At 38.5% G+C, this 24,645-nt stretch overlaps 1 protein-coding gene across 1 annotated transcript in view; it reads left to right on the top strand.

Moving 5' to 3' along the window:
- LOC108918293 (protein diaphanous homolog 3-like) overlaps nt 1-20,929 on the top strand; it is a 204,922-nt gene extending 183,993 nt beyond the window's left edge. The window contains exon 27 of the mRNA XM_018725417.2: nt 20,232-20,929. Within this exon, the coding sequence (XP_018580933.2) occupies nt 20,232-20,494 (263 nt within the window). The 3' untranslated portion in view covers nt 20,495-20,929. The remainder of the gene's footprint in view (nt 1-20,231) is intronic.
- The last annotated feature ends 3,716 nt before the right edge of the window (nt 20,930-24,645 follow it).

Here is a 24,645-nt window from a genome sequence, read left to right on the forward strand (position 1 = left end):
ATCACTTTCATACACGGCTATTCATTTAATGTATCCAGGCAAAAATGGTCCTATTTAATTAATTGACTGCACTCCGCGAATCATGTGTTTGCATCTATATGTCTTCGTCATTTGGGAAAATGTACTTTTGTTTGCTTTGGGGAAGAGCATCTGCTAAATAAATAAATAAATGTAAATGTGACTTGCAGCATTGCTGATCATTGCCTGCTTCAACATGGCAATGAAGGTTAAATGCCTACTTACTGTATTTTTATTAAAAGTATTTACTCCTCCCTGTGAATGGTGATTTTTATAATTGTGCAGATTTTTTACATACGGTATGTGAGCCCTCATCAAAAAATTACTAGTTAGGTGAAACGAGTCAATTCTGGGGAAGTATAGAATGTAGCTGAAAATACAGCTAGTATTCCTGGTGAACAATTGGTAAGATAATTAGCTATTTTTGTTTTGGCTTCCATGAAAGCTCTTCTAATTCACGCAGTGATTCCAAGCAAATCAAGTGACCTAGATGAGGAATTCCTGCAAACTCTCATCATAATGTAATCAAAGATGGATTAATTGCCTTGCCACAATGAACATATATTCGCGTTTATCTAAGAGGCGCAAAATGCTGTTTTCTTGTGCATTTCACTTGTAGCTCTTTCAGTCTCATATGATGGGCTTGTTTCTGCTGATTGCTTATTGAAATCCTTGTTTCAGACCTGTGCAGTTAAGGACATAACAGCCACAGAGGCTGAGGGTAAGGGCTTGCTTGTTGTGAGTCTAGTTTATGCTCATATGTGGATCAAATTACTTGTGTTGTCTAGACTGTAATCAGTAGTCATACTCATTAGAAGCTATTTCAGTAACAACATGGACAGAAAAGGGTAGAAAATATCCCTTTGTGCATTTCAGTTGTTTGTTCTCTGCTCCTTATAGAGTGTTTGTTTCTCAATCAATGTGTGGTAAATCAAAACGGTGCCATGCTGTCATTTGAAGTGTTTCAAAGGTTTATATTCAAGTGGATGCCCCAGCTGGGTAGATAATGAATATTGTTTGTTCATTTACCATTCAGCCGGGGTAGCCTGTTCCTTTCCTCGCCTGCCAGAGGCTGCAAAGCCAGGACTGATGTTAGACCCTAGTCCTACACATGCCTCCTCGCCGTGAGGGTTGGGGTTAATAGAGCAACTGAGGGAACGGACAGTAAAATTTGCCCCCTGCTGGCAAGCTGTCATTGTCAGAGAAGAAAGGCCTCAGCCTAAATCCTCAAAATGCGAAGTGGACGATTTCATAATTTTGTGCTCATTTCAAGTTTCTTTTCATTTTGATTAATTTTGTATGATGTGGTAGTGAAAATAGCATTAGGTATCCTGATAAAGTGTTTGTCTGCTCAGAGCTGTATACTCTGTTACAATGGAAGCCTCTGAAATTCTTGTATCAGCGAATTGGAATCAGTAGCGCTGTGTCACATGGGGACTCTCTATTTGTTTTGCCTTCATTTTTTTTCCTTCTTCAAGGTTGTAAGATTAATGGATCTTATGTGTGATCACAGGGAGCGCTGTTATTTGATACCTGAAACAGCTCAGCTTCCAATAAACCGGTTGCAAAACTTTGGACCCCTCTCCGATCATGATGAATGGTGTTTCATGCTGGTGAAAGTGTGCAGCGTGGCTCAACGTGGCTTTCCGTGGTGGGTTGGCTGCGAGACAGCTAATCTGTTACAATTTTGGTGGCTTACCCCAAGCAGTAGGAGATGGGAGCATAAAGCAGGGATTATTCCACCCTCATCCTCACCCCACAGACAGAGAATAATAATGTGCTTATTAAGGGAGATTAATTGCTAATGATTTTTCCAATTGTTCTATTTCCCTCCATGCTGCAGCAATTTAAGAGACTGTCAGATTTTATTCCGCTTGCCTGGGATGGTACTTCTGTAGATGAGTTTTTCGCCTACCTTTTCGTAATACTCATCTGAGTGTATTTCATTTTGCGGCTGTTTGTGCACTAGCAAAGGGCCATTTTGTAATTCCTCACAAGAGCCTGGAAAGAAAAAGAGTAACCTTTAGACGAGAAAGATGAGAATTAAAACACATACTACCCATACGTAATAAGTAGCACTGGAAGCACTTTCGCCCATTTGACTTGTAAAGACACAATCTTGTTTATTGCTGATTGTGTTTATTGCCTGTCTTTCAGTAACAATTATGTAAATAGCTTGTTTTTCATTTTTATCACCGTCATACTGGATTTGATTCCAAGACTGACCTTTGTTTTCATTAGCTCTGTGTTTTCCTTAGACAGAATAGACTGAGTGGTCTGTTATCACAAGCACCCAACTATTGTGTTGAGTTGAAAAGGTTTCGTAAAACACAGCGGATTGTAGAAATAAAACAATTTAACGAGACGAATAAAGAAGTTATAAGGCTACCGTTGTTGTAAGAACAGCTTCAGTCCATCTTGTAAAACTTTTCTGAACAGTGTGCGGTGAGATATTCAACTATTCCTCAAGCGGAAAAGCCTCGAGTTTGACGGATGAAGCCGCTGGAAAACTTACGTATGCTGCCCTACAGAACTTCCTGTTCAAGGTCAAAGATCTTTAGATCTAGCGACTGGGGAGACAATGGAACACGTCTGATTTCTTTTTAGTGTTCTGGAAATCAGCCTTAAACCTCTTTACCAATTTGTATGGGTCTTTGGCAGTGCGGAAATGGTGTTTGCATCATAGGGTGCACCTGGTTGCATCATATTTCTTGGCCATTATTCACCTCATGTCAGTTTATTGGTGCTATAAAGATTGTTTTAATTCTAGGGTAATTTCTATGGGCCTTTGCTCTAAAAGCTAAGAGCCCTAGTATTCGGTCAGATTGCTCATCCAACATCCAGTGCATTTTTCCTTATTCTTTGTTTGGCAATTTTAAAATCTATTCTTTTACCCACAGTATATTGTTTTATAGTTTCTGTTACAATGCACCTGCAGTGTTGCCTCTCTTGTACTCTAACTATAACATGGTGCTTTAGAAACACATGTCCACACAAGGGCTGACTTTCAGGCCTTTTGTTAACAATTGATACTTAGTGGTATTTGGTTCAGAGTAGTATTATTCATCTGAGTAGATGGCAGTATTTTGTCAGTCCTCTGAATGCACGTGTATGGATATGACAGGGTAGACATTGAACCTTTATAGTCAATTATTTCTGTGTTTCACTGTTTACATAGACGTTTATTCATTACTGTTTAAATGTCTAATGTTATAGGGATTAAATTAAGCATTTTAAAACTTGTTTAAATCTTTTGTTAGATTAGTAGACATGTAATAGCAAAACATTGAATAACCTGAAAAGATAGCATGACAACAATAACAGTCTATAAAGTAAGACTATAGTGTAAAAGGCTGCCTTTTGAATTTAATGAGATTGAAACAACTGTCATTTAAAAAATGTTGTGTAACACAGTAAGCATATGCAGTTATTTATGGGGGGAGAGACCATTTCTAATATTCCTCATAAAAAAGAGTGACAGCCTAGTTTTTATGTAAAGTAAGATCCAAGCGTTCACCTTCCATTCGAGAAATCAAAATTTGCACGATTGATTGGTGAATTCAGCACTCACAGAGAATGTAAACTGTGCAGCTTTATTGGTTATATACTGTGAGTAAAGTTCTCATGACTTATTCACCATTACAGGTTGTTCATTAGGAACATACAAGACAAAAAGGGTTTGTGTTTCTCTTATGGGTTTACAGATAAGTGCATGTTCTTCATATGACAAACAGTTACTAAAGGGCATTATAGATGTCTGTGTTCTTCAAGATCAAGCAGCTTTATTTAGTCAGACATCATCAAACATTTCTTTTATAAAGTGTATTTATAACAATGTGAAACATTGATTATGAGTCGCCTGTTGTCTTTTTACGAGACTGCAGGGCCAAAGAACAGTCAATAAACTAACAGGTGCAAATGTGAATTGTGCAGTCATGTGGGAAATGAATATTGGAGCTTTATCCATGACCCCCCCTCACCTTCTATCACCACAGCTCCCAGTAGTTTGCATCTGTTTACCTTTTTTAAACTGTTTTTTTTTTTTTTTCCTTTTTCCCTTCACATTTTTTCCAGTTTTGAGCCTCTTACTGGTATTGTACAAGATATGTGTCATCTGGAAACTTTTGGTAAATGTTACAGTATTACAAGAGAAACCTGAGTCTGTCATTAAGATTCCCTCAAGGTGCTCCCACAGCTTTTTGTATCTTCTTGGACAGAGGGTATAGAATTGGACACTGAAGCGGAGCCTTACGGCGCACAGGAATTTGAGCAGCCGTTGATTTAGGTTTAGGTAGTGTCAGCATGAGAAGAATGAAGCTTCCACTCATCCTTTATCGTTTTCTGCAAGGTTCTCATTTCCAAGGTGGAGGTGGGTGCAAGATTTACAGCAAGAGATTTTTTTTCGTTCTAATTAACTTTGTAAACTCGATAAAGTAAAATTGAAGAGCAGATCATGCACAGTCAAGCATTTTTTTTTTTTTATTATAACATTTTCCACAGCATACTGATACAGCAAAATGAAGCATTCCATAGTCGGATTCTGACCGCTGTTCTGCAGCTACATGCTTTTCAGAACTCAGCAATGTCTCATGTATAGTAGTAGGGAAGTAATTGTGGTGTATTTAGGGTTCTGTAAAATGGTTTACAATGTAGTTCCCTTGATTTCCTTTTCATGAACTGTGTTATACATCTCCATACAGACTGAATTTATGTAATTAACATTTAAATTTACAAAAAAAAAAAGGTATTTTAAGGGTCAAAGCAGTTCATAGTTTGAGAAGAATTCCACAAGTGAGCCTCTGTATTATGATTTGGGTGTTTGTTCCAACGGTGCTGCTTCTTTTACACTTTGGTTCCTACAGTCAGTTTTAGTACAGGATGTTCACAGTGCTCATTCATCTGCTCTGGCTTTACCATGGCTTTAACAAGCAGCCATTATTCCAACACTTAGTGTGTCAAAGTGCCATTCAGCAAGTGCAAAAGTGATATTTTATGCCTTTGACTGCATCGGCGCAATGAAAAAGATGTCTGAATTCGCCTATTGTCACAAATTAGCACTGAGCTCAAAGCTTGTTTTCCTCTGGCTTTCTGTATTCGCTAATATTGTCAACGTTCAGTTTTACATAACAGCGAGTTAGTAATTTTCATGTAAATGGATTTTGTACTAATGTGTGGGTTCTGTGCGGTGACACTCAAACTCAGTGGAGACTCTGCGCTCAACTGCCTTCATTAACTTCCAGTTCCTTCCGTCATTGATAGCTTTGTGTTTTGTTTAGTTTTTTCCTCTTCTTTTGTGGTCTGTCCTGTTATCACAGTGATAGCTCTTTGTTTCTGTCAGCGCTTTCACCTGAGGCTTTTATCTCCGTGCACACATTTCGCGCCTCGCTGCACTCTCTTCAGACGCACGGCTCGCACACACTATCATTGCTTTAAGAACCCACTTTCTTCCTCGTTACCGAGAGGTCCCGCACGCTGCTTTAGAGCGTACGGGAGTTCCGTGCATCCGTGGTGCTTTGACAGCATGCTCTTTTCTGCCTTTACGGCATTCTACCTCCTCTTACATGTACAGTCTTTACCCCAAAGCTAAATAAAATAAGTGATTGTTCCTATCACGAGAAGCCATTAAGACAATCTTAGATTCCCCAACCTTTGTTTTTGCGCTTTACTACAGTACAGAAACCACACATAAGTAAAGGGGTCATAATGTTAACAGCAGGTACATGGGGAAACTACCATATGCATTGTTAGAATTCCAAAATGCCAACAACACTTGGAGGATGGTCATAAGGAAAACAATGTTGCTCGATTATTCTGTTATAGCAGGATTTCATCCAGCCATCCTTTATTAATAACAGCTTGTCCAAAGCAGGGTCTCGGTGGTCCACTGCCTATTCCGGAAGCGTAGGATGCCAGGCAGGGTAGATGCTGGATGGGGCACCTGTCCATCACAGGGCAATGACACGCACGCATGCATATACACATGTTAAGAGCAGGGTGGTTTCACCATTTCACCAGAAATGCATATCTTTGCATTATACGGCAAGGACATGCAAACTCCACACAGTGAGCTCGACTTGAACCCATGTCTGAACCTACTGCCCAGGAGTCATGAGATGCCAACGCTGCACCGCTTTGCCACCCATTATCAGGATTTGATTACAAGTGTTTGTCATGATTTATGTTATTAAAGCCTATGAGTACAATTTATAGAGCTACTTGTACTTTTAATTCTGTTAACAATTAGCCATTTCCTGTAAGAACATGTTTTCTTTAATTGCATGCTGTCAAATCATTCTTTAGTATTCATTTTAGGGTGCATATGTAAATAACGATAAGGTGACAACTTGTTTTTAATGTACTCGTGGACATGCTGCACTTAGTGATAGGACAGGGCAGTGTGTGTTTGACATGAAAGTAGAGAGTGGGTGCTGCACGGCTCCTTTCGCACGCCTGTATTTTAGACTGCCTTCTGCGATGAGATTGTTTGTGGCAAGAGGACAGGTCTGGTTCCCTTATGGTTCAGAGGAAAGACGGCCCGCTGTCCCCCGTGAGATGCTAAGCAAGTTGCCCTCAGACAAAACGGTGCTGCAGCTTGGGCTGTAAGCAAGTGGCTTATCTGAGACTTTTTTTTTTTTTTTTTTTTTTTTGCAGAGTAAGACGCGCAAGGAATATCTCACACGCTTGTTTTTATTTGTTTGTTTGTTTTTGTACTTCTGACAGTGGACTTAATGTTATATACCTGGTTGATTTGTTTCTTGATTTTTAGCAAACTTTGCTGGCATGGTTTTTGTCCGTAAGATTTAAATCTAGTTTCTCGGGTATTAATTTTCCTTTCAAGCTGTCAGTCGTCTGTATCCTCCTGTATCAAAATCAAGTATTCACTTTCAACATACTGATCTGTTGTCTTCAAAGGAACATTTTATCAGTTAATTATGCTGTCCAGTTTAAATTTTGTGCGACATCTTATCCATAATCTTTACGGAACCTTTTATCCAACAAAATATTGTGTTCCGTCAGTTCACGCGTACAGTGACAGGTATTATTGGATTTTTTTGTCTGAAGTTTTTCTCTCGCTGTTCTTGTGAAGTCTGCAAGAGCATGTCTTTTGAAAAGCATCCCTTTTTACAGTGGTCTGACCTTGCTTAATTAAATGGATTTCCATTAAGTATGGTGTTTTCACCGATCACCAAAACTACATAATATAAACTTTTAAGCCTTTGAAAATTTTACGGTTCTTGGGAAGCTGATGAAGAATTTTTTGCTTCCTCTTTCTTAAGGCACCTTGTTGCTTACTGTAAAATAGACATTTAGTGCCGATTTGATGTATCTCAAAAAGGCTTCTCTTGCAAATGGGAAGTAAGAAAGCAAGAAGTCGAAATTCTCCAGTCACACAGTGTGGAGTGAACCATAAATATCGAATTTGGCTGCAGTGTAATTTTCCTCCGGATCAGCTGAACGACAGAATCTGGTTAATAAATAAATATTTCCCTACATCAGCTACGCGTGGTCATGCCCCAGTGACTTCTTTAATCATGCATACAAGGTCATTGTCAAGAAGAGGCAAGCCAAGCCAGCCCGGCCCCCCTCCTTTCTGTCCCCGCCCCCCTGCGTGGCACAGCTGCCCTTTTGCCGCGATCGCTAACTCATAGAGTAAACCTAATTACTCTGGCAGTGTCGCCGGCAGGAGGGGAACTGCCAGCTTATTTGTTTTTTATATCCTTCATTTTATTTTAATTGAGTTTTGCAAATATATAGGGGCTCCATAATTGAGAAGGGTCGCATATTTAAAGCACGCATTCGGCCTCACCCGCATGATTAAAAATGTATTGTGCCTAATATATGTGGTCCTTGTGTGGGAATACTTGGTCATATTTTTGAACGTTGCAAACATTTTCTGTGGTTTAAATATGTTTTCCGTTCATGAGTTAGGTGACCTTCATTTATCATCGCCACAACAGTGTTGCATGTGCTAAAGGTACAGTGCCCAATCCATTCTCCGTCTGCTGGTCACGCCCCTGACAAAAAAAGGTCCAGCAATAAGATGCTTTCCCACAGCATTACTATAAATAAAACAACATTTTCCTGCTCAAAATTCTACTGTTGTGACAGACAAGAGACACATTTTTATGAAATCAGTATAATCAAAGTGCTTTTTTTTGTTTTTGTGAATACCCTCAGTACCTAAACGGCTGCAGTATAGGCCTATACAATGTTAGCTGGAAGAAATCATGATCTACAAACCTTTTCAGGTATAGAAAACTTGTGGAAAACATTTGTTACATCGGAATAAGAGTAATATTGAAATTATTTTATATAAGTTTTGCCCTTTAACTTCAACTTGTCAGCAACCTGCCTGTGATATCTATGAAAAGTATCATGTTACATTGTAATTAAATTGTATTCAATAAGAAATTGTTCATTTTTGTCCAGATCTATTTTCATAGATTTATCTGAATTACTGATAATGATTCAAAAAATTTAATCTGGTTTTGCAGAATAGGTTTAAAAAAGTGAAAAGGTAAATATCACTATCAGCTGCCTGTTGAAATAGTCAATTATATCCACTGCTGTGGACTGTGTGGAGCTGCTCCTCTTTATTTAAATCAGAAGCTTAGATGTTAGCCCACTGAGAGAAATAAGAATTGAATGTTTTGTGATTTATCTGAGAAGATTGCAGTCAGCAAGGGGTCCAAGCAAGGCCACTGGCCTTTTTGACAAAATACAAACAGGAAGGAAAAATGAACCCCCCCCCCCATCTGCCCAGACTCCAGTGTCTCAGGGAAAAGAAATCTCAGTTTTTCTGGTGGTTGTCTGTTGACTGTCCAAAATAACAGTCTACTTTTGTCATTTGCTTTAAAGCATAGCACAGTTGTCCTCATGATCATGAAGGTAGATTATCTAAAGTACCAGTTTTAACTGAAATCCTGCAAAACCCCAGATCTAATTTCTGTTTACCCAAATATGGCAATGATTGTCAGTGCCTGGTAAAATTTCCTCTCCAAGATAAACACTGCCAGTATCCTTCATAGACTTCCAGTTGGATGCAACAAGCATATCCAAGCATGAAGTATCCGCATACCTTTGTCTGGAATATTCAAGAAAGGGATTTTTATAAAGTTAACTATGGGGGAAAATGGGTCCTTTATTTTTTTTCTATGGTACTTTAGTCTATAAGGGTGTAAATATTGTTGAACTCTGCATACAAGCATTTTAAATGCTGGTATGTTAATATTATGTCATCATATCACTGTGGGATTTTCTGGTTGATTTTTTTTCATCTGCAAATTTATTTGTCACATAATTGAAAAACTTTGAAATTAGGTTTTTATGCATCATGATTGTAAAGTGGCCTGCCTTTTTTCCATTTCCTTTCTTTTTGTAGTATATTTTTCCTGCTCGCTTTGCTTTTAGTTGCCTAAAACACAAAAATTCAATTTTTGGATTCACATTTTATGCATTTGCAGTTGTTTTAAGTCGGGAAAAGCAGAGATCATCATTAAATAGGGAAGGAAACTGTAAACTGAAATTTCATGTGTCATTGATTACCACCCCCACCCCCCTTCAGCAGTACCTGTACTTCATCAGCTTTATTATCTGTTGGTCAAATCAAACCACAGGGTGCCTGTAGTTTGGGAAAATTGTGTTTCTCTTCCAATAACAAGAAAGCAGGCAACATGCTGTGTGTGAGAAGGCAGATAAACTAGGTTCTCAACTTCTCAGATTAGTATTTATCAAATTACAGAAATCCCATTTCTAATTCACTTCTTAAAACAAAGCGTTACGCTGTTGGACAAAACACTTGTCTTTAGTCCTTACTATTCTTATATCTTACGAGTGGTGTGTGACCCCTGAAGAGTAAACTCAGTTAAGTAATGAACCAGTATATGTTTCGTGCATAGCTACATATAGGCTTTTTCAATTAAACAGATTAGAAATTATTAAACAGATAACAAACGTGTACATGTTTGTCAAGCACTTGGGAGGTCAGGGTTTAAGTGAGTCCTAAAGATGTAGGTCTTGAGACTCAAATGTTGAGAGGTTCAGCAGTTCTGAGTGATGGGGGAGGTTATTCCACCACATCGGAGGCAAAAATAAAACCCATTGTCCCTTTGACTTGTGAACTCTTAGATGAAACCACCGAATGGTCACAGGTGGAGGAGCATAGCAGTCCAGCTGTGGTGTAGAGAGTGATCAGGTCTTCTAGATATCAGGGAGCAGATCCGTTGATGGTTTTGCTGGCAGTAACCAAAGACTTAAATTTGATCTGAGCAGCTATTGGAAGCCAATACAGAGGGACATGGGAACGCTTTGCCAGGTCGAACGTGACTCGTGCAGCAGCTTTCTGTATCAGCTGGAGAAGGTTGATTGCAGAGGCCCGAAAGCCAGACAGGAGAGAGTTGCTGTAGTCCAGGCAGAATAAAACTATGACCTGGACCAAAAGCTGTGTAGGGTTGCACATTATTTTTTGTTCTCTTTAAAATTTGTCTTTAGGCAGCTTTCCATTATTGTTTGTAGTTTTAGAAGTTCCAAAGATGATATACAGTTACTGGAATAATTTTTTTCTCTAATGTACAATTGCTTTTGTGCTATTTATATTTTGTATCCACTTAATACAATACATTCTCTCAATAAATTCTGTGATGAAGGAAAATGTTTTAATTTTCATGTTTAAAATGTTGGAAGGCACAATAGTAGTTTTCTTGCTGATACATTCCCCCCCCCCTGCTGACTGTAAACAGTGACTGAGGTGACTGTAATAAACTCTTGATAATAAAGCTGATCCTTGTTGAACAAACATTATCTTACCACAATAAGAACAGATTGTGGAGTTTTCACTGCGAAAGGCTGCAAAACCCACTTCTCACCTTCCTTTTGTACAGTATGCCATATTATCAAAGCAAGCAGTAGAAATGGGTCTTGCCACAGCTACTGTAGTTCCTCACAGGAAACAAGCAGTACAGGATTGAAGCTGATATGACCTCACACAAACACAAAAAGTTTGTGTCTATCCACTGCAATGTTTGTTTGCTTGCAGATTCATTCCTTTGTTTATTTTCCCTGAAGACGAGGCGTTGACCAGGTAATTACAAGTGTCACACTTCATCCGGGTGCCCTGGGGTCTTTGAAGTTTTATTTTCTTTATTTTCAGGCTCTAAATTTTGACCAGTTTATTTTCAGTATATACTTCGTCTTGCTTTGGCTCATTCGTGATTTCTTACAACTACAGGTGGTGCAGTCTTTCAGTGAGTCAACACAGAATGCTTTTTTTTTTATTATAATAATTTAAAAATGTAATTATAACCCTTTAATCATCTTATAGAATGTCTGTACTGCGGCATTAGTAGAAGTGCTCTTTTGGTTCCCAAGTGTGTGGCTCAGTATAAAAGTCAATCTTACAATAACTGTCCTTGAAATTGTAGTCTGTTGGAGCTCTAATCCAGAATTAGAGCCCTGATCCACTATTCTTGATTTAATCATGTAGTGTCATTTTCGGCAATCACTTCAATCAAATTCACCACCCTCCCCCCCCCCCCCCCCCTTACTCCACGCCATTTAGCCCCTTCCAAAAGCATATCAAGCTTCGGGGACTCAGTGGTACGGCAAGTACAGTGGGTGCCTCGGACCTCCTCATTGGGCAAGGGGTTCGAGTCCAGCTCAGGGTGTGCAGCCTTCCCATGTTTTCCCATGTTTGCTTCCCTCCACTCATGTACGGAGGAAGGAACTGGCAAACCACTTCCATTCCTCCCAAGCCTTTGAACCCATGCAATTGTTTCTTATGAGTCAAATGGATGACACTTCCATCCATCCATCCATCCATCAAACCTGGATAAGTAGTACGCCCCATGCCTGTTCTCCACAGTGGTACATGCTAATTGAGTTCCTGTTGTCAGCTGTAAGGAAAAAGAAAGCTTTATATGGAGGCCTCTGTCAAAAATTTTTCAGCCATGTCTTTGTGTCTGCTTTACTTATTGTGTTGTACACAGTATTGTTAATTTTAATAATAGTTTATGAATTGTGAAAATCAGACACTACAATAGAATCAGAATATTGCTGCTGAACGGCCTTTGTCTCCCTGTTTTACATAGTTACACTAGAATAGAGAGATTGATTGAATTGGTTTCACTATATTTAGGCAGCAGCTGAGGAAAATCTTTTGCCTGTTTGTTTCCTACATCTGATGAGTAATTTTGTTATTTTTTGCTGATATCCTATTTGAAAGTTTTAAACTTTTTGAGTGCCATTAATTTTAAGAATTGACACAAGAGTTTTAATCTTACTGTTTCTGTTTCTTACAGCATAGTTGAAGGAAACATCTGACATGTTTCATTCATAACTTAAAAATATTACATGCCTAGCATGGGGTAAATTTCAGTGATTATGTGGTAACTATTTTTGATACCTGGAACACATAAGATATCGTTGGGCTACAAATTTCAGATGCATAAAGGGATTGCTGCTGCACATCTTTTTAATTGCTTTTTGGAATTTGATTTGTTGATGCCTCTATGGATAGCAACCATATCAAGCTAATTTGTGTCGTTTTCTCTTAGCACAACATCCATAGCCTTCAATGAAGTCAAACATTAAGCCTAATTGCAGTGAGACTTCAGCCGCAGTAGTCCAGGAATAAAATTAGATATTACCATCACCCAAAGTCACAGTGGTGCTTGTTTATTGTTTCATTTAATGCTGCCCTGTAGATACAGCTGAGCCAGATGCTGGTGTTTTGTTGGACTGTACAGATTTTAATCAACTGCAGTTTTAAGTGTGGGCAACAGGTGAATGCAAGCGACAACACACACTGTCCGTTTTGTATTTACTATTCAGCTGCATACATTTAATCTATTTGATTTATTATTTGTCTTCTCATTCTTAAGTTTTTGTTCATATGCTGAATATTTTTCCACTCTTCGGTTTTTTTTTTTTTATCCCCTAATTGGCTGATTTAGTGATTGGTAGAATGGTGCATTAATTGAGCCTTCTCTCTTGTTTTGGACCCGCATCAGTCTTGGAGCCTCGTCGTTTTGCCTCATTTTGAATATCTATGTCAAAAATCGAGGTAAAAACATAGCATGTTCCGGCTGATATTCCAAGAAGAGTGTTGACTCCCTGGTGCTTCATAGTGAATTTCTAGGGGTTGAGCTGGCATTAGTCTTTTACGGCAAAACTGCCACCCAGTCATTTGTTTCCTCCTCCCTCCCGCGGGGCGTCCCACCTGCTGGAGCCAGCAGGCAGAAACTGTGAAATTAGCCCAGTAAAAGATCAGCTCCCGCAGTGCCCTCCCCAGCGCCCTGTTTCCACTCTTCCAGCCTGTAAGTCCGATCCATCTCTGTGGCTAGGCCCTCACCCGCCGCTGAGGAGACGGAACTTGAGTGCCCTGGACGTGTTCTCCCCCTAAGCAGAGCACTGTGTGTGTCTGTGCTCGGGGCTCCTTTTCACACTGCGCTCTCACACTGGATCCCTCTTGTTAAATGTGGTCTCTGGCAAACTCCTCATACTGAAAATTGGCTGCGAATAAATATAAATCATATTTTGCCGTGTTACAAATTTTATGGCCATTTGTTACTATTGTCTAAGGTTACTGTAGAATAGCAGAAAATATGTACATTTACTGTATTGGAATTGGCTTTTGTCTTCACATATGTGATTTTTAGCTGTTGCCTTAATTGGACTTTTATTGATAACATGACCTCATTAAGAAAGACATTGCATTTATTGCTTACAAGCACAGACAATAGTCTTGAGACGTCTCTTGTTGAATTGCTTAATGAGTAAACTCATTTTCTCTTATTACAAAATAGTGCGGGTGAATAGGGGATTAATTACCGTAAGAACAGAAATGTGCAGTGACCTTTAAAACACAGACAGCATCTCTCTTCTGGAAAAGTACAATTGTAGAGTACTTTGGGAATAGAAGACTTAAGCATTTCTTTCAACGATAATGTCAATTAACAGACCTTCAGTCTTCCTCTAATTTAGGGATGTTTCTTGCATTTTCTTCATGTTTTTATGATTTAAACAAGTGATTTTTGTCTTCATTACTATTTATTATGTCATTATTTCCACTTTTTAAAGTTTCCCTCACAAAGCACAAGTGTTTTGGCATGTTGGGCAGACATTAGACATATAGCTAATGCTGTCAGTTCCACACAGCATTGTTGGGGGAAAAAACATGATTGCAGATTTTTACCGCTTTTGAATTAACTTTTTTTTGTTATGGATTGCCCTTATTTTCAAAAGAATACAGAGAAATTTAAAAAAGCAACGTTTAAAAAAAAAAAAAAAAAAAGATGTTATGTTGTTGTGAATGAGAACTAGCAATATTCTTTCGTCCAGATTTAAAATTCCAGCTTGCTAGGGTTGCTATGGTTGGAAACACACTGTCCAATCCATGCAATGCTTACCAGCCAGATGGTAGGGAATGAGACTCTAACCAGTCTTTCTTCTTTTTCATTTTTCTCCTTTTTGTCAGTAATCGCTACACGGCAACAATTTTCTGTTCAGACACACTCTTCTTACAGTTATCATTTTGCAAGTGTAAAAGAAGGAAAAAATTTTTCCACGTTATTTGGTCGCTTAATGTACGGACAGCTTCAACAAAGAAAACACAGTGAAATATTAATGTGTTCCTTTACACCGTGTTGATTGCACAGAATTTCTTGAAACGTTCAATGCGCATGCACTGTATGTTACGTAAGACGAGCGATATGCAAATTGCTGGGTGAATAATTGGGCGAATACATGAGAAGAATCTATCTTTGGTATGTCATTAGGTGCCAAAAAGTTTTATATGTTGTTTGTTCATGCAAACTAATTGTTCTTAATGGGTTTAGGTTTTTTTTTTGGCACTCTGCTTAAAGATTTCGACCTGCTTAGACGGCAACCAGCTGAACAATGCCGAATGTGAAGTGGCAGCAGATCATGACACTATACTTCTAAAACTAGGATCTTGTAATTGTTCTGATTTTAAGTACTACATGATAATAAGGGACTGACCACTCCTAATATCTGAGGAATGTAGTTATTCCCTGTGTTGAGGATCTCAGGAGGATAAGCGAACAAGATCAAAAAAGGAGTATAATTAGTGTTGATGAATTGAGGCTGTTTACCAGAACAGTTCTGTCTCTCAGCTAGATGCGTGAAGTCGCTGGCTGTAATTTGATATGACACATGCAATTTTATTTATAGGACAGAAGACCCAGTAAGAAAGGTTTTATAGGTTTTTGAGTGGGTTGATCTTTTTAAATATTCAACTTCAATGAAATATGGAACATGACTCTAGGCTGTTTTGAATTTAAAAGTATGTTTCACAAAAGTAGATATGCATATTGAGAGCTGTTAAAATCAGTTTCTATGTCGAAGGCAAAACTTGTAAATAAAGGTAGCACTCATCACATATGAAAGCAGAATGGAAGAGAAATTAATGTAACATTTGCCTGAAATGTATTTTTAATGTAAAATGATGATGTCAGTTTTTTCCCTGATAACCGAAAATGATAGATGTTACGTGATCAAGGAAGTTTTAAAACCTCAGATTTTGTAAATGTTATTCATGTTTACTTATTGCTCTTCACTACTTCCAAAATACTTCACATAATAAGACTGTTATTATTGAATAATTCATAGGATTGTACAGAGAATAATGTGTAACAGGTATGTAGCTTCTGTCTGTTGTCTGCTTTATTCCCTTGTTAGTGAAAATAACTCAATATTAGCAAAGAAGAGAGCAGTCAGGGACTGAAGAACAAGTCAGACATGTGAGGTGTTTCGTGAGCCCTGAAATGTTCTCCGGCAACTTCAGTACCCAGACAAGTTGAAAATCAATAAAAACACCTTACTCGCTGATAGTGGAGTAACAGCGGTAACAGCAGGGTCCCCTTTTCACGCCACACTTGTTAGGAGCAGCCTTTTTCTGCTGTAAGTGATCTAAGATCTCTGCATAGTCATTGTTTTTCCGGTGTCACACCATTCATTAGGAAGGTGAAACTATTCTAATAAATTAGAATATTTTGATGAAATTTTGATGAGATGACTTGTATAAGCTTCATTTTGCGTTTGTGGCATCAAAAATAGGTTAGTTTTGACTTTTTTAAACACACATGCTATTTACTTTACATTGATTTCAGTTTTTTACGTTAACTTTGCAAAGTAATTGACACATCTCTGCTTAAAGTTGTGCTTTTCTTAGACACCGCAGCTTAGAGAGCTGTCAGCGATGCTCTACTGTGTCATCGGATCATTGCTCTCAACTACGGTGTCCTGGAGAGAGACCTGCAGATTAAGCAGTCAAAGTGGAACAGACATCTTCACTCCATTACACACCATGTAAATATGATTAGCATAAAGCAAGAGCAAATGCCCTGTTCAGAGTGACCATCTGCAGCACTGTGTTTTCTACTGAAGGGCCTGGGTCAACACTGTCAATGGTGCTGGATTGATTAGAATGGAGTCCCTCGATTGTTCTGCCTGATTACCTCCTTTTGGCAGCCACTGTTCACGCTTACTTGTTTGCCTCCCTTGAGGAAAAAAAAAGCTCTTTCTTCTACTCTAAAGAGCCACAGGGTGTACAGTTTCCATGTGTGTGGAAGGGTGTGGGCGGTAGTGTTACCATGAGGGAGATTCTGAGAGGCATCACAGGACACTTCAGGCTTTCTAGGATTAACTACGTACAGCCAGGGACTGTCCAAAATTTGCTGTGTGATATTTAGAATTTTTCTATAAGCCTGTGCCACTGAAATGCATTCACGTTGTCAAATATGGTAAATATAGAATGCATGTGTAATACACAAATACATCGGTAATGCATTTTGTATTTAATATAAGAATAGATTTAAAATGCATTTTTGACAGTTTGACATTTTTAAATTTCTCATTACTTAAAACAAGTTTAAGTTTAGTGTAAAAAGGGGGAAGATGGAGCACACTGGGTTCAAGCGCACATTAAATTAGTTTAATTTATAATTAATTTTTCAGAGGTAGTAAATGCCAAGGGATTTTCACTCCCATGCCATGGTTCATTGTACCGCAGTTATTGTACTAAAGCAGCTCTGCGCAATCACAAGTAGCTGTCTACCACTGAAGCAGGGAGGGGACTCCGCTCTAAAGTCATGCTGCTTCTCCACCAGTGACATTACAGATTCCTTTCTATATTCAAATGTTAAATACATAATGAGAATAGCATTAAGCAGGCTGTGGGGGGGATCTCAGTTGAGTAGTAGGAAGTACTTTGATATGAATTATAGGCTTTGGATTACCTCAGCGAGTTCAGTTCTTAGTGGCTTTATTTTTCGTTTTTTATCCCCCTTTATCGCTTACACTCCCCACATCCTTTTATCACCTGTCAAGAGGGGGGATTCGTAAATGTGTGCAACCTGTGGTAACTGCAAGGGTAAGGAACAAATGTCCCTTTTCACATTCTTTTTCCAAGCTCTAGCATTAGTTACTGCGTAACTAATGTGCAGGTGCGCAATACTATACAGGTCATTGATTTCCAAGTCATCCAGCAATACTGTTTCGGGTAAAATTGTATTGTACCTTAATTTTGCATATCCATGTTTGCTTACCCACCAGATCATAACATAATGTCTTGTACATACTGGAGTTATTAAAGCCTTTGAAAGCGTGCTGTGCAGACTACTGAACTGAAGGCCAGACTGGCCTACCTTTCATTGCACTCTGTAGGTTTGATCTAAATTTTCAGGTGACTTTGTCTTTGAATGTCAGCAGCCTTATACTGTACCTGTCTACTGGTGCAACATGATAATGACACTGACAAAGATGGATGAGTGGCAGGGTAAATGAATTATAGGTCCAAACAGTCATTAAGAAAGGACATGGTTAGTTTTTGGAAAGAAGTAGAAATTTACTTTTTAGTTACTTTACTTGTGTTATACAAGAATTATGAAGAATAAAAATCTTTGATTTCCCATGCCTTTTGAATTATTCTTGGCAATTTACACTAAATTTGGTGGATTAGGAGGTCCCAGGTTCTACAAATGAGATAATTCTTAATTTTTTTTTTACACTTTTCAAGGCCTTTGCCACGTAAGCCACATTTAAGCCCAGCACTGTGATCTCAGGTGTGTGCACCTTATTCTGGTAATATATCAGGCGCAGGTCTAAGCTGTTGATGATGAAACTGTATCCTAAAGTTAGTTGAGGCAAATTCCAGACTGTATTTAAAGAATCCATTTGAAGCAAATTGCCATGTACAAAGATGCTACTAATCTCTCCTGTCTTATCTAGCAGTCATGTTGTGTTAATACATAGTGAACAGTGTGATGTATTCTGATAAATGCTGAAAAACAAGATAAAACAGCAGTAGATATGAAGAATTTAGAAAATACGATCTTTGATAAAGGGTTAAAAAAAAAAAAAAAAAAAAGTTAATTCCAGGCTAGCACACAATGGGTCCCATTCAAGGTCACGCATCTTGCAGAATTGTGGAGGCACACCAAGGCAGCCAGCTATCGCTCAGCCTGTGTTCACAAAAGCTGAGTATTCACCAACCGAGGAACCTTCCCGTCTTCATTAGATTTAAAAGAAGCAATCTCAAGATGGGTGATAACAGTTCATTCTCTTGCAAACCCTATTTAAATGTTAATTAAGACAAACACTTGATTTTAACTTTTAAGAAGAATATGTGTTGATAGCCAGATCACCTCAGTGGCTTACAGAAAGGAGATTGGAGGTTGGGTAAAAAATAGAGCTAATGAGTGTAGCCAAGGGGGAAGCTGGTGAGGGGTGTCAGACGTGACAAACGAGACAGGCGGGCGAACAGGAACCACCGCAACAACAAGGAGGAAACGGATTAATCAGACCAGAGCGGTCCGTGCAGGAGATATGGTGGAAACAAACGCGAATCAAACACTGGCACGGAAGAGCAATTAGCCCCTTGTTTGACTGCCATTGGCATCTTTGGGAATTTCAATCCTCATAACTTTTTTGCATTCAACAACAAATAGATTAGTCCACTTAGATGCAATCGTGTGTCTCTAATAATGAAGAGATGCTTCATCTATATTCAAGGGGGACATTTTGTCCTTCATTATCGCGTTGCAGTTTCCCTGCTCAGGAGCTCTTGTGGAAGGTACTCTGGCGTCCAGTTCCATTTTCTTTGGAATAACCTCTTGATGATTATACTACGAGATTTGTAGAGATTATCAAGTGACTGTGTAAAATACTCATCTATCATGGCCAACCTGTGGTCAAAAAATGACACCACGGTAAATACCTTCTTCCGTCACCTTTTAACGTTCAAGCTGCTTTTTGGTGTGGGTTTTCAGTACGGCCATAAAACACATTGTCATGAGTGACTGCCCCTGCTCCAAAGTCATTACTGATGGTATGATATAACATCTTTTACAGAATAACGGAGAACTTTAAATGTCATGTCAGGTTTGTAGAAGCCGTTCTCCCAGCCTTCTCAAGGTCACATGAATATGGATTTACTCCACTACCACCACTCCCCCCCCTTCTGATAAAGTTTAATACCTGCTAAGGGATTGTAATTTATAATGCACATTGGTTTGCCGGTATCAGGATGGAGAAAAGGGATAAAAAGGGGAGTTTAGTCAGACACTGTTTGGCGAAGTCAATCAGGCAGATCCATTTCATCACAGGCCTCATGCCACAGTCTGCAGCTGACGATAAGTCAAGATCACTGTCACTTATTAGAAACCCCACAGAAGATCAGCAAGGATGTAAAATTACCCTTGTTTGAGGATTATAAAAGAGGTATACATCTTTTTTGCGTTAAAATCCAAGGCTGCAGATGCTGTTAGCATTAAATCAATGTCCCATTTTTCTAGTTCAACAAAAGAATGCGAAATGCAAATCAGTTAATTAAACAAGCGATACCTGCATCACTATTCTTTTCTCACTCACAGTGAATGTACACATGAGTTTGGGGGAGGTAAAAATTACTTTAGAGCGTTCTGCATTTTGCATTTTTTGGATTTTGCTGTGCTGCTGTTTAATTATTTTATTGTTTCCTACAGTAGGCATTTGCTGCTTAGCATGACTGACACCTCCTTGCTTCCACCGCTGCCTTTTCCCTCTTCGTCAGAGGCTTGTTTATTTAATGACTCTCCTACTTTATATGGCCCACTTTCAAAGCTGCTCAGTTTTATATTTAGCTTTGTGAGATTTGCTCCCTCATTTCTCTTTATTTCCCCCCCTCCGCCTTTCTTTCTCTCTTTCTCCCTCCACAGACAACATGAAAGCACCTTTGCAAAGGTCACGGTCTCGGCAGAATATCAATTTCAACTCGACAAGAGCACCCATCGGCAAGGAGCTTAATTACGAGCCTGAGCCTCATTCATCTGCGGCCCGGAGTAAAGCACTCGTGAGGCGGGAGGCCCTGAGCGGAGCTGGAAGGGAGAAGGAAAGGGATGTGGAGGCACCACCAGCAGTCTGCTCCCCTAACGGTGAAAGTGATGTTGAAGCCCTGCTGGCCAGGCTCCGGGCTCTGTAGAATAGCGCACTTCACTGATCAGACCTCACCCTACCACTGAGCACATACCTTTGCGGATTTGTGTACATGTGGGTTAATGAGAAAGAGTACCCCTTATGAAGGAAGTCTGCAAACTCATGACTGCAAACAGTGGTGCCAGTATAAGGAGCACCTATGTTATTATGGTACCCAGCTTTTATAGCCTTCTTTGTCATAGCACATATTTTGCAATACGTGAATGAATGATTTCCAGATGAATGCTGCTAATATGGTTATGGTTGCAGATTGAATACCTTACACACACACATATACGATGTGATAATAGCATTGGAATATTACTCAGAATTTAAGTTTTAAAGTTATAACTACATTTTTGCTTCCCTTCAAAAGTTGTAATATTGCTTTCAATCTAACTGGGCTTCACAATGTGATATTCCCTAGATTTTTCCTCCAAGTTTCCCACCATTAAAAATTTGTTTTCTTGACCATGACTCAGTACATATTACGTCCTGTAGGAGTTGCTAAATATATTGAACAATGTATGTAACCGCATTATGGGCGATGGTCTTTCCTGTTGCATGTGCACTTTTGTTGCTTCTGTTTACCTGTATCTTATAATACTATATATGTCTCTATATGTCTAAATGTGATACATGTGCTCTAAGGGCAAGCCAGAATACTTTTGTCCTTTACATTCCACTTTAAACATTTGTCTTCTGTGTTAATTAATTTAGCACCAATGTGACAGCTTATTTGATTGCTTTTCCTTATTTTCATTTAACTGAGATTAAATACAGGAATTCAAGCTATTGTCATCTAGTGTAGTTGTCCTGTATGTAATATACAGTTTCTACATTGTGATTCAATACATATATATTTGTGTAGAATAAATATGACCAGTTTTTTCCTGTTTTATATCCTTTTGAAGTATCAAACTCTTTCAGTACTGTTGTCTTTTTATGTGTGCTTTACAGATTTATAGCTGAAAACACTTGTTTTATATAACTGTTTTTATCACATTTAGTACAATGTATGTAGAACATAACTGACATATAAATCTGTAAAATAATCGCAATTAACTGATTGGACAATTTGGAAATCTTTGGAAAGCTTGAAAAAATGTTTGAATCTCAGTATATTATTATTTACAGTAAATTACTCTGGTAAACTAACTTCTGGTTGGTACGCTATGGGTCATGTATTGCCTGGTGTTGAATTCAGCTGAGTTTCTGATTTTACTCTGCAGTAACACATTAGTCATATCTGATGTCAAGATGCTGTTGAGGTGGTTGTGTATTCCCAGTATGTAATAATTCAGTCATCAGTTTCTTTGTGTTATTGCTTTTTATATTATTATTTGTATTATATTTTTGCATTTGTACCTTTCCTGTTGTTTTCCTTATCAAATATAAATGTTTAATGAGGTTTCTATTGCAATTAAAAGCCTCTTTTAGTAATGACAAAGATGTGTTTTGTGCAATTAAAATGAAAAACACTGCACACACATCTAGTTTTGTGCCATCAGATAGACTATTGGAAATATTGACTTTAGTTTTGTCACTCAGCCAATCTCAGCAAGAAAACAATTCAACTGTGAGAAAGTGCTGGGATTGTGAACCTCATTTTATGCTCCAGTACCTATTAAGCAGTTCTGGTAATAAAAGAATCCTGCCTGCAATTAAGTTTCAATATATTGTAAATAATAATTATCATATTTCTAATAATATGGATTCCTTTTTAATTAATTTGGCTAAAATATAAATTCAAGGTTCTGAAACATTTCATCATAAAATGATTATGCATTTTTTCCTTTCTAGGCTGTTGCAAAATTAAGCAATAATTGTGGGCCCTGTGATTTACAGAACAGTGTGATCCTAGTTATAATTGCAGGGCAGTTGAAGCACCATGCTTGTAAAATGTCACATATAAAGGTTACAGGGTTATTTATATGTGATGTGGACACAGTGTTTTCAATTTAATGTCTGTGGGATGTGTATTTCTGTGTATACTTTATATATGTACTGTATATGTAATATGTGTTCTTAAGTATATGTATATGACATAAACTTAACTGCCTTAATCTTTGCCAAATTGTTGATAATTTCATATGTTAAAATACGTCATTAACTTCTATGGAAAACACGAAAGCGCTGGAATTTCTTAATTACTGTCCTAATTGCGGTGGATGAAGCTAACTTTGTTGAGGACTTATTAGGAGGTTAAAGTACACTAGCAGCACACAGTGCTGTTTAGAGGACTCTCCAACCTTGATGTTATTAAAAAGGCCTAAGTACTTACGAGAATAGCTAATTAAATATCCCGATTATTAGCTACAGTAAAGGTCTTTCCAGCTTGGAAGGTACAGTCCAAACTCTACACAGCTATCTGCTTGACTTGACTAAGATTAAGATTCCAAACTTTTGTGAATTTTTATGCATTGTGTTTTCCTGCTGGTCTACCGGAATGGACACAAGATCAAATGTATATGGATTGTTCATGTTCTTTGTATGTGTTCATGCTTTGGTGTCTTCACATGAACTTGTGTTTTAGGGGAATTGATGACTCTGAATTGTCATCAGTGTGAGTAAATGAATGAATGAGTGAGTGAATTGTGTCTGTAACTGTCCTGCTATGGACAAACGTCCTCTTCAGGGTGTGCCCTGCCTCTTGCCCTGTACTTCAGGATAGCATCCAGACCACCACAACACTACACTGGACAAGCTCTTCTTGATAGATGGGTGGATGTTTTTGGTTCATGGAACCTTTAGTCAGAGGTGCAAATATGTTATCAGTACACACATAGTCAGTAAGTACATAACTGCACCTGAAGTTCTAAACACTGTTAAAAAGATAAAAAGCATGTTTGTGTTATGGTAGGTTGTGGCCCTCATACTATTTGTGATGTTTTGATATAGGCATGCAGTGAAGTCCAACGCCCATCAAGAGGTTTTTGTTGCTCAGTTCTTCTTTCCTTTACGGACATATACAGTGCTTTGCAGAAGTAATTAAACCTTTTCTTTGGTGTCTGGTTTGTTGACATTACAATACAGAATATACACTTTAACAGCAGTGTTTTCATCAAATTTTGAACTTTTTTTTTTTTTTTTTTTTTAAAAAAAAAGGTCTCCCCAGTTTTCAACCAAGCAGTGGGAAACAGGTTTTCCTCTAGTATTTGCCTCTACTTTGTTCTCTTCTTTCTCCTTCAGTCTTAGCAAGCATCCTAGTCCCCGCTGAGAAGGAGCGTCAACAAGGCAAGCCGCATTTTTGCAGGATCACTCAGGTACTTTGTTGAAAGCTGTTTTCTGCCTTTGAGATGGATTATTTTTAGGAATTTCTTCCTTGCACCCTGCCATACAAGTTAGTTTTCTGAAGTGTTCCGGATATTGTTGATTGATGCATAGCTTCTCTCATCTCAGCCATTCCGTTGTTGTTGGCTTCACAGAGTAGCATCCCTCACCAGTTTCCTCCTCCCACTCGGCAGTGTCTGTGGTGGTGCAGTGCACATTTCATAATGATTAAGTAAAACATGCTCATCGGGTACAGTATTTTATGTGCTCTTCCTCTGATCCTTACTTTTCAAGTGCTTCTAATGTAACTTTCTTTTAGGTTTAACACAATCATGCCCTTTTAATCTAAGCAACTCTTAATATATTTTATTATGTAGAGAATGGTGTGCAGGTGGTATGGGCACAGTGTCTCAGCCCTGGTGCCCTGCAGCTCCTGGGCTCTGGGTTTGTATGTGAGTTCAAATCCGGCTCCTTCTGCACAGAGTTTGCATGTTCCCCCATTTTTGTGGGGGTTTCCACCCACAGTCTGAACACGTGTGTTTCTGAGAAATTGGTGACTAAATCGCCGTTATTGTGTGTATGTGTCCGTGAATAAGTTTGTTTTCCCTGTGATGAACTGGTGTACTTTGTCAAGTGCTTCCAGGATCCTGCCCCGGACCAAGCAATGAACAAGTGGCATATTATATTAATGAATGGGTAATGGTGTGAAAATAAATCAGTTTTAAGCACCATGATTGCAAGGTTTAAAACAAATAACCTGTAAAATTGGAGTTACTTGCTTTTATCGGTTATAAGCAAAACTGTTAGCATCGCACTAAGTTGAGAAACTTATTTAAACTAGTGTTACGATAATGCCACCATATCTAGTAAATATTCAGGACTTCA

Source organism: Scleropages formosus, chromosome 14, assembly GCF_900964775.1.
Source record: "Scleropages formosus chromosome 14, fSclFor1.1, whole genome shotgun sequence".
Taxonomy (NCBI): domain Eukaryota; kingdom Metazoa; phylum Chordata; class Actinopteri; order Osteoglossiformes; family Osteoglossidae; genus Scleropages; species Scleropages formosus.